The 20,205-nt window shown below is 35.9% G+C and overlaps 1 protein-coding gene and 1 long non-coding RNA gene across 3 annotated transcripts; one reads left to right on the top strand and one right to left on the bottom strand.

Annotated features, from left to right (window-relative positions):
* Positions 1 to 347: 347 nt before the first annotated feature.
* LOC141481348 (uncharacterized) lies at positions 348 to 2,394 on the bottom strand. 2 transcript variants are annotated; one of them, XM_074172744.1, is made up of 4 exons: positions 2,130 to 2,394; positions 1,971 to 2,072; positions 1,824 to 1,907; positions 348 to 1,477 (listed from the first exon to the last, which is right to left on the bottom strand). In XM_074172744.1, exons 1-4 carry the CDS (start codon positions 2,176 to 2,178, stop codon positions 846 to 848), a joined length of 867 nt encoding a protein of 288 aa, XP_074028845.1. In that variant the 5' UTR covers positions 2,179 to 2,394; the 3' UTR covers positions 348 to 845. The 2 variants fall into 2 exon arrangements, with proteins under 2 accessions (XP_074028845.1, XP_074028844.1); XM_074172743.1 differs by having other exon boundaries at positions 1,824 to 2,072.
* Positions 2,395 to 4,062: 1,668 nt separating this feature from the next.
* LOC141481347 (uncharacterized) lies at positions 4,063 to 7,634 on the top strand. Its single transcript, XR_012464909.1, has 3 exons — positions 4,063 to 4,231; positions 4,326 to 4,492; positions 5,593 to 7,634. It is a non-coding gene; the product is annotated as an uncharacterized lncRNA (long non-coding RNA).
* Positions 7,635 to 20,205: the final 12,571 nt, after the last annotated feature.

The raw sequence follows: 20,205 nt of genomic DNA, 5'->3' as shown, positions 1-20,205 counted from the left end.
TTAAATGCTCTGGTAAACTGAATTGCAGTTGGATTTCTAGCGTTTCCACAAGCATTTCTGATTTGACCAAAGTAATTCTTGAGACAATCACGATTGAGATTACGCGTCAATAAAAATTTATAATTTTTAATTTTCATTATTTTCCATAAATTCAAAACGGGGGAGATAGTAAGCCTCCAACCAAAAATAAATTTCAGAGAATTCGTAACATTCTTTCCTCTTTTGTCTAAAACTTTCAAGTTTGAAGAAAGCGTGTCCATTTTCTTTAAAAATTCGAATTGCCCTGTAGTTCCCATAAAAGCGTGGCCAAAAAAGTGTGGCCAAATTGCTTGAATTGGATACATCAAACAACTTATTCATGTCTTCAACGAAGTTAGCAGTTACTTTGGCTTCTTCCGGTATTTTTCCAAAGTCTATATAAGTGTGCATAGCAACGGCCACAGAGTGACTGAATACTTGAGAAGCCAATTCAACCTTCATTTTTTTGAAATTATTCGGATTAAGATGTTCGTCACTCAGCCTTGGCGCCAACCTATATTGTTTTGCCTTATCAAAGGTGTACATCATTTCTAAGTAAGATTTTGTCGTAACACCATCAACAAGACAAAAGTTATAGGAGAAAAAGTTATTCCTTGTTGACTTGAGTAAATGTGGAACATCGAATAAATAAAAAATATTGGACTCGTCCACGACAAAATAAGGTTTTTCAAAAGTTACTCTCAAACAATTTTTAACTAATTTATAAAAATTTGGGCCTTGATCGGAAGTGACTGCAAGAACATTCAGTCCAATGCCCCTAAGTTTGCGGATACTCTCGACAATTATTTCTTTCAAATCCTCAGCATTTACAGAATTTTTTGTAAAGAAATATGAAATAGGTTGTTTCCAATTATGAGAAATTCTCTTACCATAGTCACTAATGCCGAGGTAGCTATGTTGGTAGATCTTTTGTTTTGTAAATCCTCAAAGCCTACGACGACGTCTCTTGACACATTATAAAATAAATTTGATTTGATTGACATTTCGTCAATGCATAAAATACAATCCTTACCTTTACCGGACATCAAAGGTACTCTTAATTCCAAAATTTTAAAAATGAATTCATTGAATCCTGGGGTAATTTTCCAATGTTCAGTCAGCTTTCTCAGAGTAGAGAGAGATGGCAATCTCATAACTTTAGATAATTTCTTGTATGCTTTTGGTCCTAATAAAAATAAGCTCAAAGCAAAATGCTTGACTTCTTTAGAGTACCTGGCTCCTTTGGGATTTTTGTCGAGTAATGTCAGTTGATTTTTCATCAACATAGTGACCTCCTGTGGGTACTGCTCGTCCAAAAATTGTTCAACATCTTCTCGTGTTACCGTTTTGCGCCTTTTTGAAGATTTGAGCTCGCTTTGCAGCTCCTTAATTCTTCTCCTGAGTCCTTGCTTTCTGGGACTGCTATCAGATAATTGGGAAGAAGTTTGACACGATACATCTATAAAGAAATTAGCACATATTAGAAGTGATTCAAGGAATAAATAGAAAGAATTTTAAGTTAGATTCAAGTACCAATTAGTGTATTTTTACTGAGGAATTAGGTCTTTTTGTGGAGAGAATGAAGTTTGAGGAACAATTTTTTGGTTTTCTTCTTCTCCAAATCAAAAAAATAGATGGACTCTTTATTCCCTTTTGTTAATGATTCAAACGTCTTTGAATGATATACACGAACCTATCAACAGAGAGTGTTTGTAATTTTTTTTTGATTTTACTTCTTTCATGGAAGTTGTTTTTTCTTTTTTTTTGATTTGGAGAAGAAGAAAGCCAAAAAATTGTATTTTTACCTTCCACGAATTCTTGAGATAACCCACTTTGGACTGATTTATTGGATTGTAGTACATAATCAGTTTCTTTGTTGGGAATTAATTCTAAAAAACATTTGTAATATGAATGAGTGATTATGTTCATCATCATAGAGCTTTGGCATTTACCTTGTTCAACTTCCTGACATGTATCTGTTTGTGTACACGCATCTAATTTTGAAGGAGCTAATACGCTGGAGGGACCTGGATTGTCATTGTTTTGATCATTACCTGAAAATAACTCATTCAAAAAAATATTCCATGCTTGTGAAGTGGAAAATTTCTTACCGTCCAATTTTGTTGGAAACTTTAAGGGCAGCGGAAGTGAAGGATTCATCGTCAAAATGTTTTCTACAAACTCGTATTCTAATGTAGGCTTGCTCAGGTGTTAAGTTAGCATATTTGTGGTCTCCAACAAAACCAAATGCTTTTTTCCACTGCTGACACCTGCGAAATATAGTTTGAACATTAGTTATAAATAGTATCTAAATCACATTACTACCGAAACATTTTTGACCTATAACTGACATTATGTATTTGATGAATTTATTACCTTGTGGTATCTTTGGGGAATCGAAAAAATAAAATATTTTCACGTAAACTATCACAAGAATCCACACTGCAAAAGGTACGGAGAGAAGTCGTCACAACAATAAAAAATGTTCAAATAACTACAAGAATAAAAGTTCCAATAAAATGTTTATTTTACGCACTAAGTATAACTGACCGGAACGATGCGAACTGTTCAATCGGAGACACTCTGTTAAACTGGCTCCCCCGTCAGACGGGCACTGACGACCGACCGGCCAGGCAAGGGACGCGCGAGGACGGAGGGTGATGATTTGGGTCGCTGCTGAGAGTGAGCGGACTTATTAGAATATCTATGGATGATGGGGGAGCGAAGTATTCGACAATGACATTTCAATATACGTTGTTTTGCATAGTTTCGAAGGAAAACGATGTTCCGTACGTCGTTGGTAAACAAAAATCAGTATTATAATGACATTTAGAGAATACAGACGTAAAGTAGAGGAATTTGAGAGAAGTGTCCAACAAATGAGTAATGATATTCAATTATATGAGAAGAAGAAAATGGTTCTCAAGCAGTTGTATGATTTACACATTCAAGACAAAGTGGTCCAGCCTCAGAATGTAGAATATGTATATGTAGAATATAATTTCTGTTCAATATGTAAACGTACCGAATGTGGGTGAAATTCTAAGGAAATTTGCGTGAAGGCTAGTGTAAACAATGGAAATCGATTAGTTCGACATCAGTCGATGAGGGTATTTGCGCAGGCGCAATACCAAAGAATACACCATTCAAATGTGAATTGAAAAAGATATTTCAAGATCTTCGTCATTTAAAAAAAACACTGTTGAATTTGTTCCAGAAAACGCAACAAGGCTAGAGAAAAATTTTTGATTAGAGTTGTACAACAATTATGAAATTGAATAAAAAAAATTAATATTTTTATTGAGTAAATGTTGTTTCATTTCAAGTTGATAGAAACATATAATATAGGTATGCAGCATTATCACTATCACTTATCGATAAAGCCAGACACGTGGCTCAAAGTGACGAAACAAAGGCCCTTTGTTTGATTGCATAATATGTCATCACCTATTTTCCTATTCTTATCCAAGGTGGCATTGATCACTGTGAATGCTGAATCAGCACACAGAGATATGCAGTTCTCAAAGCGACGGAACAAAGGCTCTTCGTTCGATTTTGAAATATGTCATCACTTATATTCCTATAAATACCTCCTGCGGGGCGATATGATGAGTTAGTTGTATCAGTGATACTAGTGACAAGTGCAACGATTTTATCTGAAAGTAAGTGTTTTTCATGTTCACTTTATGGATTTTCATTGCAAGATTTTTCATTCGTTTTTGACTCTTCCACAAAAGAATTCATTCAAATGTAATTTGATTCAAAGGTCGTGAGAGTTGTTGAATTATCATTAATTTTTCAAAGTTTTTCTCAGAACAATATACTTGAGTGTTTTTCTATACATAGTTTTTGAGGATTAACGTTTTTTTCAATTATTTTGTAATACAAAACGGTTCAGAGTTATTTACGTATTCCTCAAGACAACCCTGGACAACTATTTTTATCCTACATACATCAGAAGATAAGAAATAACAATTACTGATATTTCTCAATCTTCAATAATGAATAAAAGATAAGAACCGCTAATCTCTTACAGTAATTATTGTATCGTACAATTCGTTTTGATGTTAGAATCATCCAAGCTGAATAAGAAATTTTCTCTTATTTTATCCAGTTGCATTTGACAATGCCATATCTTGTCTATATACACATTTATTATGTAGTAAACAGAAGCTCATTTTGTAACCAGCTTTCTAGTTGAATAAAACGCATAGTGAGTTACGAATAACTTTCATTCATGTTGTCGTTTATTGAGATAGTGTTCGTATAATTTGAAACATTGTTTTTTTATTTTTGGTTTCTCGCAGGTGGATTTCCTGAACTTCAAATTCAGTCGTGAAGAGGGAACCAATTAACAACAACAACAATTTGTTACCACACCGAGTGACGGAGAGGTATCACCCCCATTTAGAAGAAATTTGTATCAGGAAAATACGCTGGCGTGTTGTTTCATTTGAAATTGTACGAAATAAAGGTTAGTGCTGCATTTTTTCTTTGTTCAATATATGTATAGAGTTTGTGGTTGTATACTATATTTTTTGTTCGACTCAAAAAGTTTTTCATTCATAGATATGATCCGCATAAAGAAGTGTTTTCAATATTTTTTATATGTTTAGTACTTGCAAAATATGTGTTTTAAATTCGTTGTTTCGAATGACAGTTGATTTTTTTAATTTTAACTGTAGCTCGCTCATTTTTCACAATCACTCCATGAAACACATTACCCCCAATCTTGAATTTTATTTTTCTCTGGTGTATATTTGCATTGAAAATCATCAGATTCCGAATGACATTGGAGTTCTCCTCGGAACAGAATTCACCTCAAGAAATCTGATTGGTTATCTCAATGACTTAGACTTATTGAACAAAATTCAAATATGTGTACACATTTACTGTTTCAGTATTTATTATTTGAGAGTATTGTACCTACTGATCCGTCAAAGAAAGACAAGACAAGATTTAATTTTAACCGTACTGTCACGAAGTTTGAAACGTAATGAAATGAATTTTACACAAATGCAATGTTTCATATCGGTAGGTATTTAAGAGAAGGGGTCAGATTGGTCTTTGGAGGGATAAACAAAGGTTTGGATTACCATAGGTAGGAGAGATCATAATGGCGGGTTATTCCCAAGATAAGGGATACAAGGAATAATTAAGTAATTATAAATGTACGGGTTGCTTGAGAAAAGATATTTGGGAATATTTAATTTTATGAGCATAAGTGGATTAGAAAGACCCGTTAATTTAAGATCAACTGGGAAACCCAGATTATGAATAATGAAAACTTAAATAACTTATACAAGATTAGTTAACAATACATCAAATAAAAATAATGCCATAATACATTCTGTTTTGTTGTACAAATTTTAGAGCTGGCAAATCTAGGCTAAATACTAAAAAATTAGGATTCACTTGAAAAACATAATAATTTCGATAGTAAAATTTTGAGACCGAACAAGCCGCCACCCTTGAACTGTCCAAGTTGAATAAAATGAAATAGAGCAGTTGATTGAAGGGTGGAGGGCAGAGTTTCTTAGTACAGCGTTTGTACTCACCACTTTTGGTTTTTAGAGTCACTACACGCACAATGCCGTCTTCTCCTGAATGGATTGCGGTGATTCTTTTCATGGACCAAACAAGTGGGGGTATATTGTCTTCATGGATCAGAACTATATCTTCAACTTGAATCCTGCTAGTTGATCAACAACGTTGATGCGAGCTAATAAGGTTATTTAGATATTTCTTATGCTAGCGATCCCAAAAGTGCTGCTTTAATTTCTGCGCATGTTGCCAGGCAGACAATCGGTTACATGGAGTGTTAGTGAAGTCAACCTCTGGACAGCTTGTCAATGGAGCACCAGTGGGAAAATGGTAGGCAGTCAAAGGCAAAAGGTCATTTGGATCCGAAGATGAAGGAGATAAAGGACGAGAGTTCAATAGTATTGCGATCTCAATTATATATGTTTCTAATTGTTTATATGTGAGCAACGTATGTATGTGAATGTTTTTCAAATAATATGACTGCAGCTTACCAAAGTCCTTCAAAATGTGGAGCTCGGGGTGATATGAAATAGCAAGTGATTCTTTCATTATCAAAATGTTGTTTTATAGCGGTTTGACAATTAGCTGAATTGAATAAGGCTTGCAGCTCATGGTCAGCGCCGACAAAGTTAGTCCCGTTGTCAGAAAATAATTCAAGTGACTTTCCTCTCATAGAAAAAAAGCGCTCAATACTAGTTGAGAAAGCTTCCGTAGTAAGATCGGAAACAAGATCTAAATGGATAACTTTAGTGACCATGCAAGTATAAACTGCAACGTAGACCTTGAATTTATTCAGATTACGGAATCGCTTTTCTTTGATGTATAGTGGGCCACAGTAGTCGATACCCGTTTTCAAAAGAAGTCGCGAAGGCACAACGCGGTAATCAGGTAGAGGACCTGGCTCATGATCAGCTAGACGAGGTTTAGCACGAAAACAGGGAAGGCAACCGTGAATAACCTTTCTTACGCCATTTCGCCCGTCAAGCGGCCAATAATTTTGGCGAACTGAATACAAGGTTGTCTGAACCCCAGTATGCATGAGTCGCATATGTCCCTCGCGGATGATAAGCCGAGTGATATGGTGATTAGCAGGCAAAACTATGAAGTGAAACTGATCTAAAGGTGAGAAGGACCGATGAAGTCTACCGCTTACACTCAATATTCCTTGATCATCCAAATATGGACTTGAAGGGATTAATTTGCTAAAGTTCGGTAGAGATTCATTTTTCTTCAGGCAATTGATTTCTTTCAGAAAGAGTGACGATTGTGTGAGTCGCATAATGACGTTGTGAGCTGCAGAAATCTCTGTTGGACTCAAAGCTCCTGAGTATTTGAGGGTTTTATGTTTTGTAATGTGTACAAAACGCAATAGATAAGCAACCACACATTTAAGTTCACGAAAAGAACTGAAACATTCTACTAATGGAAACCCTTTCAATGAAACGTAACAAGTAACGGGATTATTTGCTACGGCTTTAAATTCAGGGATAGTAATTTCAGATAATGCGCCTTTTGGCCATTCGTCTTTGTCCTGTGATAACCAAGAGGTGCCGTTAGGACATATAGAACTAGTAATAAATCCAGAAGGTAATTTTCCGCGTGATACTAGATCTGCGGGATTGTCTTTACAGAAAAGATGTCGCCAATGTTATTGTTGCCAAAATTATTTGAGTGAATTCTTCATAATAGATTCGCGCTGTAGGTGATCCTTGATCATGAGAACGGCAAAGAGTTGTGGCATTTTTTGGAAAAGGGAGTGATGAACGAGAATCTCAAAAAGGGATTTGTGATCAATTTTCAAGAATTGAACGATATCGTTTCGGATATAGTTTCATATATAGATTTTGAGAGTTCCACAAAAGGTTGCACTTCCTGAGGATTCTACTGGGTCACAACCACTTTTCCAGAATGAGCGACGCCATTTCCTTGAAAACGTTATTCGTGATTTTTTTGGTTAACGGACCCTTCGATTAAGGAGGTATGAAAATTCATGTCGATCCTTTCATTTGCATATGAGATTCACCTTTTAGTGATTCGAACTTTTGAATGAATTTTCATTATGGAAATTGTTTTTTCAGGGTTTTAGAATTGGAGACTTTTTAGAATAGTGTTTCTGCAGAAGAGCTTCTACAGAATTTGTTTGGAATCATTAAAGAGGGAAGAACAAGGACTTCTATCTCTGATTGCCTCACGAAATATATTTTCAGTCAATTCACCAAATGATGGAATTTTCATTCATCAAGTTCGATGAATGTGATTATCCATATCCCCATGATAGTCAAAGTCCATTTTGAAATTAGAAAAGTACGTGCTCCAAGTCTGTCCCGTTTCTGGTCGAAGAAAACTGCAGCTACAGCTCGATGATAAACTAACAGGCAAATATTATACTTACACTTGACTAATTTTTCCGAAAATAACTACTTTTTGCATTAGAAATACTGTTTCATTAACATGATACAATTATTGAATTTTGAGTTGATCCATTCATAATGTGAACCTGAACTGGGTATATTCTGGTGAGGTAATTTTCAACACCATTCCTATTGATTATTATTTTATGACATGAATCTTATAAGTAATACTTTTCCTGATATTTTTACCTGGACTATCCATAGGTAAATGAAAGTGTACTTTCACCTACGATCATTATTGAGTTATTACAATGTGTTTCACATATGATTAAATGGCAAACTTGGAGCTCATTCAGATTTCGATTTCTACCCTTATTCAATTCATCGGCCAGTATTTTGTGAATGTCAAGTAGCTTCAGAATATCTGATTTTTTATAGTTTCATTTCATTCCCGTGGCTTAAAGAACTGAATTTGATTAGATTTGGTTTCACAGTCGACCATATCAATGATCATTCATTTTATGGACTGTGTGGCGCTCAAGTTAGATATCTATAAAACAAAATATTCACTTGCTGAGATTTGAGAATACAAAAAAGGTTTTTTTGAACGAAATCCATAGTGCATACCTACGAAGAGCTGCCGTACGCATTGTCCCTATCTTCCTACTGAATCTATTATAATTTTTGTATTACATGAAAGATAGGTTCACAAATTTGAATCAATCAAAGAATTTTTGTTGACTATCCCAAAATTCAAAAAAATGTTTCGTGTGGAGAATTTGAAGACGATTCGAACGGATTTCATAACAAATTTCGAAATTTTAATCTTTTCGCAAATAGACATTCAACTATTTCAACAATTATTAGAGAAATATACGAAATTTTTCATCAATATCAATTCAATAGATATTCTAATCAATTATGTTATTACTTTCTTATATGTCCTTTCGGCAACATTACTTTGCGACAGAAAGATGGCTTTAGCAATAGTCAAATTTTGAATGTTTAATTTACTGGCAGTTGCTTTCTCATGAATTTTCATTTCCATTTCATCTCGGAATTCTAACCATCATTGATATTTACATGTGTGAAACGATGACACAATTCAGTACCTCTCTGAGGTAGTAAATTAAAAGGATTATCTGAAAGTTCTCTCAGGGATTAGGTAAATGAAAGTTATCTTTGTTCACCATTATATTGAGCAATGTGAACATTTTCACTCTGTATGTCTCAGGAAATTGAATACCTATTGCAGAAAGCTCTCTCAATAAAATATTATTGTGACACATTCAGAATTAGAAATATTGAAGCCAGAACCCCAATATTAGCTTTGACATTTTCAACGATAGGTGACTTTTCAATTATAAAATTATTTTTAACTTTCCATCACAAAAGAAAATATAAATAACTTCAGATATATTTAAGATAATAATGTATTTTTGACAACCTCAAAATAATTTATATTGTATAGATATCGTCGTATTTGTAGCCTATATCCGATATGCCATATAGATACATAACTTACCTATTAAAACTAGATAAAATAAAACATATAATGTCATTGTATATGAGTTATATAATTATTCTGATAATATCAAATAAACATTGTCATTTCTAGAACTGGCCAAATGAGAAATCTTTACATTCTGTAAGTAAATTTTAAATTTCATGTACCTGCTTTCTGATCTGAATTACCAAGTTATCATTATATTTACATTATCATTATCTTATTAACGACATACAATGAATTCGATATGCGGACGGACGACTATTTCAGAAAATGGGTATTAAAATTCTATGATATCCATCTGAGCATATCACATAGTTGGTGCTTAGCGACAGTTATGCTTTGAATAGCATAAAAACGTTTCTATTCAGTATATCTAATAACGAATGACTACGAGAAACACCTTTCATTTTTGAACTGCTTGTGGACTAGTTTCTAGTATTTGATATAGTTTTCATTCTGAAAATCGCACAATCTTTCAATGGAGAATAACAATGAAAACATTCTAGATAATTTGAAAAATTACGTTTTCTTTGAGAATGGGTTCGCAACAAGTTCGGATGCAGTTGCATTTCTGAACAGTGATCCTTCTACTGGTTCTTTACTTTCTGAAGACTTGAACCTGTCAAACCAAGACAGGCAATCAGCAGCAGTAGAAAACGGTATTTCGGCGAAGGAACCAGAACAGTATGTGGAACAGGGAGCGAAATATACTGATGAAGCGATGTCAACGTCGGAGATTGTGTTTGCAAAAACCCAAGGGAGTCATCAACCGGGGATCGATTTCCGTATAAGCCAAACACCATCACAATCGCTACATCTGGAGCCTTCAAATGATTTCAATGCTTCATATCCTATGGCATTGCGAGAATTTACCAACATATCCATTACTATGGAGGGACAGATATCCTATAATTGTCTTGATTGTAAAAGACATTTTGCCTCTCTAGGCTTTTTGAAACGGCATTATAATTCTGCAATTCATAAAAATATGGTTTTGAAGAATAGTACCAACTCACATCAGACGACAAATAGCAACGGAGCAGCAAAGCACTCACATCTTAATGGAGATATGCGGGGAATGTCATCTTCCATTGGAGATTCAGGTGGATCGCAGAGGGATATGCAGCTGACTCACCAGCGAGGCTTCGGCCTTGAAACAACTGGAAACAGACTCGAAGGGGACAGCGGTTCTGGAACGTGTAAACATGAATGCGATCAATGTAACATGTATTTCTCTTAGCAATGTTACCTCAGACAGCATAGATAATCGATACATGATGGTGTCAAACCCTTCAGGTGTGTTAAGTGCGGCAAAAGATTCAGCAGTGAGGAGGTCTTGCAGAAACATGTCGAAAGGCACTGGAGAAACAAACCCTTCAAATGTGTGCATTGTTTTAAAATTTTCAATTACAAATGGGATCTCACCCGGCACATGTATCATCATACAGATACCAAACCGCACTATTGCCCCATTTGCGGTAAAGGTTACAGTAGAGGGGACCATATGAGAAGACATACTTTGACGCATGGAAAATAATTTCAAGATATCGCACCCTGAGAATGGAAGTGATTGATTTCGAAAGATTCAATTTGTAGTAACCGGGCAAGAAAGTCTTCAAAAAATTGTAGTATTGAATACATCTCAATATAACTCTTCTGTGTTCTGACGCATTAGATCAATTCTTAGCAGATTTATAGATTAGCCTTCTGAGTGACCAAGTAACTTTGTATTTATAATATTTTCAATATATATTGATATTAAATGTAAAGTAGTTTCAAATTAAGTCACTATGCCAAAATTATTTTTGAACTTCTCTAAATGTTTCATGAGTTACGTCTGTTTATGACGCAAAAGATTCAGCAGTGAGGAGGTCTTGCAGAAACATTTCGAAAGGCACTGGGGAGACAAACCCTTCAAATGTGTGCATTGTTATGAAACGATTAATTACAAATGCGATGTCACCGGGCACTTGTATCATCATACAGATACCAAACCGCACTATTGCCCCATTTGCGGTAAAGGTTACAGCAGAAGGGACCATGTGAGAAGACATACTTTGACGCATGGAAAATAATTTCAAGAAATCGCACCCTAAGAATGAAAGTGATTGATTTCAAAAAATACAGTTTGTGGTAAATGAGCAAGAAAGTCTTCAAAAAATTATAGTATTGAATACATCTCAATATAACTCTTCTGTGTTCCGACACCATTATATCGAATTTTAGCAGATTTATAGGTTAGCCTTTTGAGTACACTGTGACCAAGTAACAGCTGAATTGAATAAGGTTTGCAGCTCACAGTCAGCGCCGACAAAATTAGTGCCGTTGTCAGAAAATAATTCAAGAGACTTTCCTCTCCTAGCAAAAAAGCGCTCAATACTAGTTTCAAATTAAGTCACCATTGCAAAATTATCTTATAAGTCTGTTTATGATGCATATTGGAGAACATTCTGTTGACATAATAAATAATAAGTCATTTTTGTTCTGGAAGTTCTGTGAATGCGAGGTAGTAAATTAAAATGCAAAGTTTTAAAAATGTACCTATTTATTTTGAGTCTTTGCAACAGTCTCAATAACGTTTCATTTAAGTGTTATCATTAATGAGGTTGTAGTAACTAATTGCCACTTTTGACTAGAAAATAATGAATTATTTTAGAAACGTAGTCTTAGGTTACCCGTAATTCACATTACGCTTACAAACTGAAAAGTCTGATGTTTATTCAATTCAGCAAACAATCTTTGGATATCTGAGAAAAAAATATCAATATATTATAGTAGTAACTATATATATTCCGCTCAATGTCTGCTACCATGTTTTTTTGTTAAATGATGTATTTTGAGATACCCTGTACACACATCAAGGGATCGCGCGTTGAAGTATAACATTCCCGTTAAACTGTCATGTTCCTTCAATTATATATATTCACGCACCCCTGAATACTCCACTCAACGCCCGTTACATTGCCGCCATGTTTTTTTCTTTAACGCTGGCAACCATGTTTTGTTTTCTTCAATACCTTGTATTTGTTCTCATTCCAAATGCACTCGAATCGTTATCTTCCAAATCGCGATAACGCTGGTCGATTCTCTGCCGTACGCGTGACCTTGAAAGGAACCAAAAACGCCAGAATGGACCTTAGCCGTTTTCCCATGTTAATCTCCATAAGAACACTTTTAGAAATCCTGCAGCCTATTTACTATTATAGTAGTAACTTATTCCCCGGCCTCGATCATTTTACAAAATTCTCAATATTACGCTATATTTGATTTGGGTGTTGTTTCCTTTCATTTGTATTGAATATACCTATACATGGTGGATATGGTGGAATACCAACGACCTTGGTCCAAAATAGAATAATTCCCATTATTATTTTCATATTTACCAACATTTATTTTTGTTTGTGCATAATGCATAAGCATTCAGCCAATCTTTGGATACCTAAGTAAGAAAATTATTATATTATAGTAGTAACTCAATCCTTGGCATTCATTTTTTCGAAAGTTGGGAAATTTTGCTGATGAGGTTGGGAAAATGTGTATTCCCTCCCTCCTGGTATTTCTTTTCGCTACGGCCCTGGTGACATGTTATTTTTAACAGGATTAATGATGGCTTTCTGTGAAATTTGAAACCGAAGTGTTGGATGTAGTAATGAGTCATTATAATATATAGCGTCAGAATTAGATTGGTTTTCTTTATCGCAACTCTAGTCATTTGGAATAGGTGGATTGGTGATTGTCACACGATACTGATTTTCTACCCATTGAGTAACATCGCTATTGAGATATTCAACCAAAGGCTCCCTGTCTTGTTTTTTTTTCGTCAGTCTGCAATTTTGCAGGTGTTATTTCCATCAAACTAAACATCTCTTGAACTAGGAGTAGATGAACAAGGCGGGAACGAGCGCAAAATCCCATGTTTTTTTATGGAGCTGTACTTATTGCAAATTTTGGTTCGAACTGGAGTGATGGAAACGTGTGACGTCATCGACGCAGGATGGAACGAGCGATTCAAGCGTGGAACTCTGCACCTCGGCCCCCTTGGTACTCCACCAAAAACCTATCAGCTCCCTCAGTACTCGGCCCCCTTGGGATTCCGCATCAGCGCTCAGGCCCCCTTGTCACGTGATTTTAATTAAAAAAAGTTTATTGTTATGAGATTCGAACCTGGATTCTCCGTGCCGTAAACATTGTCCTTAGCCTCTACACCAACGTAAGATATTGAAGTTAACTGCGAATGTTGGGTATTTATAGCGTTAGTTTTATCGGGACCGAAATTGACTCATTCATTATACTTGACAGCATTTTTTTTATTCCTATAGAATGAAATCGTCATTATCATATTGAAGATAGGAAAATATACTTAGATTTGGGAAATAATTAAAATTTCATATTGAGATCTGTATGTGTGTGTAGGAGAGAGAGACGCGTGTGACGTAATCGATTCAAAAATTTACGTGGCTTTGCGTATAGGATATTGAGAGATTCATTTGAATAATTTATCGTACAGAATTGTTTCATGTCCTGTTATCAGTAACCACACAAAGAAAAGCGCTCGATTCATCGATACAAAAGTATATGAATACTTCAAAAGTTATAGAACACACATAGCCATCTATGAGTCACTAGCTGAACTATCTATTGGTTGAAGAAGGACACTGTAAACACTGGACTCATAAGACTGCATCTGTCAAATGTCAATACATGTCAGCATGACAGGTTTGGCATCGCCGGTTGTACAAAAATCGTTGTTTATGGGGCAATGTAGCGTTACCGGTTTTGAAATTATTCGTAAATGACTCGATGAAAATTGAAAACGTGAAAGTTATATATTAGTAATGATGAATCCGATTTGAGAAAAAACATTACAGATTGATGAGGCTGTATCGTTTCAATGTGCGATCTCTCAATGTTATAACAAACATGGCGTCGAAGTGTACAGGGTGCGTCAAGATACATCATTTGAGAAAAAGCATAACAATTCCACGAGGCTGTAAATTTCAACGTGCGATCCCTCAATATGTACAAGGTATCTCAAAATACATCATTGAAAAACTAATATGACGTCGAAGTGTACAGGGTGCGTCAAAATATAGGAAAAACCATGTCGATTTGAAATATGATATTATTCTGTATACAGGGCGTTTCAAAATACATCATTGAAGAAAAAAACATGTCGATTCAACAGAATTCCAGCGTTATAACATGTCGGAAGTCTCGTATCTTTGTTAACCAAGTTAGCATCATCAGGAGAAGGAGGAAATGACACCAAGGGTGTCGAGGAGTTATTGTTTTGCGTGCGACCGTTTTACGTGCGTTTTCGATCGTTTTTCGTGCGTTTTTGATCGTTTTCGATTGTTTTTCGTGCGTTTTCGACCGTTTTCCGTGCATTTATTCGTTATCGTTTCATCGTTATTGTCGTAACGGTTTTTTGTGTTTCAATATGACAGTCATTTATCATTTACTGCGTTCCGCTAACCAAGTTAGCATCATCAGGAAATGACTAAAGTCCATGCTTTGTCATATGAAGATTCATTTTGCGAATTCTCAGACTCTTGAACGGAGCCTTGTGGAACACTCAACCTAACTTCTGTTAAAGAGTAGTGTCGGCCAGCTAATCAGATTGGAGAAATCAAATATCGCTCGATTGATTGTGCTAAATGAAAGTGAACTGGAGAATGTGGATCGAATAATAATAATAATAGTGATAAAACATTAAAACTTCGAAAGTGACGTAGTCACCGTGGGAGGTGATGGCGTGTGTGATAATTCGTGAAAATTAATGAGTAATTACAAGAAATAATAGCACAACTGTCAGAAGGGCTCTAAGTTGTATATTCGCTAATAATGATCGGATCGTCGCGTACAACACGTGAAATGAAAGGATAAGAAATGCAGAAGTCAACGACGAAGAGAAATCGAAGATGACGCAACATGTCATAAGGGTACTAAACCGAATATTTGTTAATGATAGTTGAATCTCAACGTGCAGTACATCAAATGGAAGGGAAACGAATACAGAGTGTACCGAGAGAGAAAAAATATTTACTATACTAATAAAAAGCAAACGAATGAACTACAAAAACGGCTGCACATGATTAGGTGAAAAATATCCAGGGAATAATATTTCTTTCACAGATTTTGACAAAAAAACCTTTTAGAAAGTTTTGATAAAAAATGAGAAACTGGAATGCGATTTTGTTTTGTTGAGTGGTGCGTTGTCATATGACTATCATTGTATTGTCAATATTCTATAGGATATTTTGAATTTTTTTGATATGGCCGAACAGTTTACATTCAATGAATATGCAGATATGCATGTATTTTATGGACGAGCATTTTGTAATGCTGCAGAAGCTCGTCGTCTGTATTCCGAGCATTTTCCCAATCGAACGGTACCGTCAAGAGAAACATTCGAGCGTGTCGATCGCAGCTTGAGGGAGACAGGTATGTAATAATTATAATTGATAATTGATTTGAGCACGTTGTTTTATTTCGATATTATTGTAGGCACAGTTTTGCCAATACGAGGTGGTGAGGGCGCTCCTAGGACTGTACGTACCGTTGTATTGGAGGAAAATATTTTGGAAGCCGTCGCTGATGATCCTTCAATGAGCATCAGAAATCTATCAGAACAGTTCCATACATCCAAGTCCACTATTCATAGAATAATTAGGAAACAACTGCTCCACCCATTTCACATCTAGAAGGTACATGCCATGACACCTCAAGTTTTTCCAGCACGACTGGAATATGCTAATTGGTTCATGGATAGGCAAAGAGAGGATATGACTTTTATTAATCGAGTTATATTCACTGATGAAGCAGGTTTTAGTAGAGATGGAGTTATCAACTATCATAATCTCCATATATGGGCCGAAGAAAATCCCCATGGGATATTGCAAACCAAACACCAACGGAAATTCAACGTGAATGTTTGGGCTGGTATCATAGGAAACCATCTTATAGGACCATTCGTTCTACAGGACCGATTGAATGGAGAACGTTATTTGGAGTTCATTCAGAACGATTTGAATGGACTTTTGGAACATGTTCCATTGCAAACCCGAAGAGATATGTGGTTCATGCATGATGGCGCTCCTCCTCATTTTAGTTTGATTGTGCGTGACCATCTGAACCATATTCCCCACAATAGATGGATTGGTAGAGGTGGGCCATATTCATGGCCATCGCGGTCTCCGGATTTAAATCCATTGGATTTCTTTCTGTGGGGGCATCTAAAAAGCCTTGTTTACGCTACACCTATTCACACAAGAGATGCATTGTTGAATAGAATAACATTACATTGTGAAGCCATACGAAACGACCCTGGAATGCTATTTCAAGTACAGAGAGGGTGTCTTCGCCGACTAAGAAAATGTATAGAGAGAGGAGGTGGTCATATCAAGCAGTTTCTGTAGCGGATTTTTCATTTATGTTTGCTCTTGAGGCTCTTGAGTTTCGTTAGTTAAACGTGTTTGCATTATAACAATTCGTTATGAACATTTTACCTATCATTTCCATTTTCCTTAAAAACTAATATTTTCGAATAATGGTAGACATCTCAGGATAAATGTTGTTGAAATAACGTTATCACTATCATTTCTGCTTTGATAATTATTCATTTCAAATAATGGTGAACGAGCGGGTTTGATGTCGTCGAGTGAAACTACATTTTTATCAAGACTCGTTGCTCCGATCGACTTTCCACACGAGTAATTTTATTCATAAAATTGTCCAAGTAACCTTAATTTGTTGAAAAATATTGAAAAATATCTGTCATTTCAAAGTTTTGGGGTGTGGACCATCGGGGGTAGTCCGTTCCTGACTTTGTAGCAAAACAACTGACTCCTGCATGAAAGCTCATCGAAGGAATTCATTTGTTTAGTCAATTACCATGATTTGGATGATTTTGAATATTCACTTGAAAAGTTATCAAAGAAAAACATTTTTCATTTTGTAACTTCGAAGGCCCGTTACTTGGTAACGAAGGATTTTAGGAAAATAAGTTATATGAAGTACTGGTGATATTTTGACCCCATCAATACATTTCCGAGAGGAAAAGAGGAAGTCCAGGGACCCCCTGTATATATGGTATCATCAGGAAAAGACTAAAGTCCATGCTTTGTCACATGAAGATTCATTTTGCGAATTTTCAGACTCTTGAACGGAACCTTGTGGAACACTCAACCTTACTTCTGTTAAAGAGTAGTGTCGGCCAGCTAAACAGAATGGAGAAATCAAATATCGCTCGATTGATTCTGCTAGATGAAATTGAACTGAAGAATGTGGATCGAATAATAATAATAATAGTGATGAAACATTAAAACCTTGAAAGTGACGTAGTCACCGTGGGAGGTGATGGCGTGTGTGATAATTCGTGGAAATTAATGAGTAATTACAAGAAATAATAGCACAACTGTCAGAAGGGCTCTAAGTTGTATATTCGCTAATAATGATCGGATCGTCGCGTACAACACGTCAAATGAAAGGATAAGAAATGAAGAAGTCAACGACGAAGAGAAATCGAAGATGACGCAACATGTCATAAGGGTACTAAACCAAATATTTGTTAATGATTGTTGAATGTCAACGTGCAGTACATCAAATGGAAGGGAAACAAATACAGAGTGTACCGACAGAGAAAAAACAAAGATGGTGTAACGAATATAATATCCAACGCCCAATGTAAAATAGCATAGGAAAAATTGCAAATTCAACAAAAATCACTGAAAAAACTTGGAATTGAAAAATGTTGGGTTATGAACAACTATAAATCTATTCCTATTGCAGAAGCTTGATGCAAAACGCAGAATTTATTGACAAAGGAAATGAAAAAACCATTGTAAGTAGATGAACAACGTATGTTCTGGACCAAAATCCCATGTATTTTCTTATGGAGCTGAACTTTCTGCAATTTTTGGTTCAAACAGGAGTGGGAGAAACGTGTGACGTCATCGACGCAGGATGGAACGAGTTTCGTAGCGATTCAAGCATACACGGCCCCCTTAGTACTCCACATCACCGCTCAGGCCCTCTTGCGACTCTTCCTCACCCCTCGGCCCCCTTGGGATTCCGCATCACCGCTCAGACCTCCTTGTCACGTGATTTTAATATAAAAAAAGTTTATAGTTATGAGATTCGAACCTGGGTCGTCCGTGCCGTAGACATTGTCCTTAGCCTCTACACCACCGTAAGATATTGAAGTTAACTGCGAATGTTGGGTATTTATAGCGTTAGTTTTGTCGGGACCGATATTGACTCATTCATTATACTTGACAGCATTTTTATTTTTATTTCCATGGAACGTAATCATCATTATCATATTGAAGATAGGAAAATATACTTAGATTTGGGAAATGATTATTATTTCATGTAAAGATGTGTATGTAGGTGTAAGAGCGAGAGACGCGTATGACGTAATCGATGCAAAGAGAGATGGAGATCGAGGTTTTACCGGTTGCTAGTGCAAGCAGGTGTTGCCAGTTGTACAATAAATCAATGTTTATGTAGTAATGTAGCGTTGCCAGTTTGAAAATTAAGTTATAGAACACACAGAGTCATCTATGAGTCACTAGCTGAACTATCTTTTGGTTGAAGAAGGACACTGTAAACACTAGACTCATAAGACTGCATCTGTCAAATGTCAAAACATGCCAGCATGGCAGGTTCGGCGTTGCCAGTTGTACAATAAATCAATGTGTATGGAGTAATGTAGCGTTGCCGGTTTTGGAATTAATCGTGAACTACTCGACGGAAATTGGAATCGCGAAAGTGATATATTTTATAATAATGAATCAGATTTAAGAAAAAATATGACAACCTGCTATCCGTCATTGTATACGGGGTGTCTCAAAATACATCAGTGAAAACAAACATGACGTCGAAGTGTACAGGGTGCGTCAAAATATACCATTTAAGAAAAAATATGTCGGTTCAACAGAAGTCTAGCATTCCAACATGCCAAAAGGGCACTACATTTCGTATCTTTGTTGACCAAGTTAGCATCATCAGGAGAAAGCGGAGATTCAAAAGTGTCGAGAGGTTAAGCGTTGTGGACTCAACGTGAGGGCAATGGGAGAGCGAAGTATTCGACAATGACATTTCAAAAAACGTTGTTTTCCGTGCGTTTTCGATCGTTTTTTGTGCGTTTACAATCGTTTTTTGTGCGTTATCGACCGTTTTACGTGCGTTTACGGTCGTTTTTCGTGCGATTTCGATCGTTTTTCGTGCGCTTTCGACCGTTTTGCATACGTTTTCTATTTTTTGTTGAGGATATCATAAGGCGGTGAGGTTAGATAAAAAAGAGAAAATGATTTGGAAATTTATCATACATTTTCATTTCGGTAATATATCACAAAGCCATTTGTATAAAATATCTACGTTTTGGAGACTGCAATTGTAGTTGGTTCGCTTGCGAATGTGATGCATACAGGGTGAGACACCCTCGTTGTTGTCGAATGTGGGAACCATCCATGTTGTATTGTCATAGCCCTCCAAATTCACAACGCGTGTCGGTATATTCAACTCGTGAAATTTTTCAGTTAGAAAGTCATGTTTTTGATGTCCTCGCACATAAATGACATCGACACCTTGTAGATTTTTCATGAGGATGGCATCCAATTGATTATATTCCACAAAGCCAAAGGAATACCTCAATACGTGAATGTTTCGCTCCAAGTAACAGGCGGTACGACGATCTTCTTTATTCAAACTGGAAAATGGTGTGTTTGGCAGCAATGAGAAGTTGCTACATTAAATTCCAATCCTAATGGCTATTTCTTT

This window comes from Leptinotarsa decemlineata, unplaced genomic scaffold (assembly GCF_025532065.1).
Source record: "Leptinotarsa decemlineata unplaced genomic scaffold, Ldec_3_MD MMD2_tig00000157_RagTag_RagTag, whole genome shotgun sequence".
NCBI classification, from domain to species: Eukaryota; Metazoa; Arthropoda; class Insecta; order Coleoptera; family Chrysomelidae; genus Leptinotarsa; species Leptinotarsa decemlineata.
This window is presented reverse-complemented; position numbering and strand designations above follow the sequence as displayed.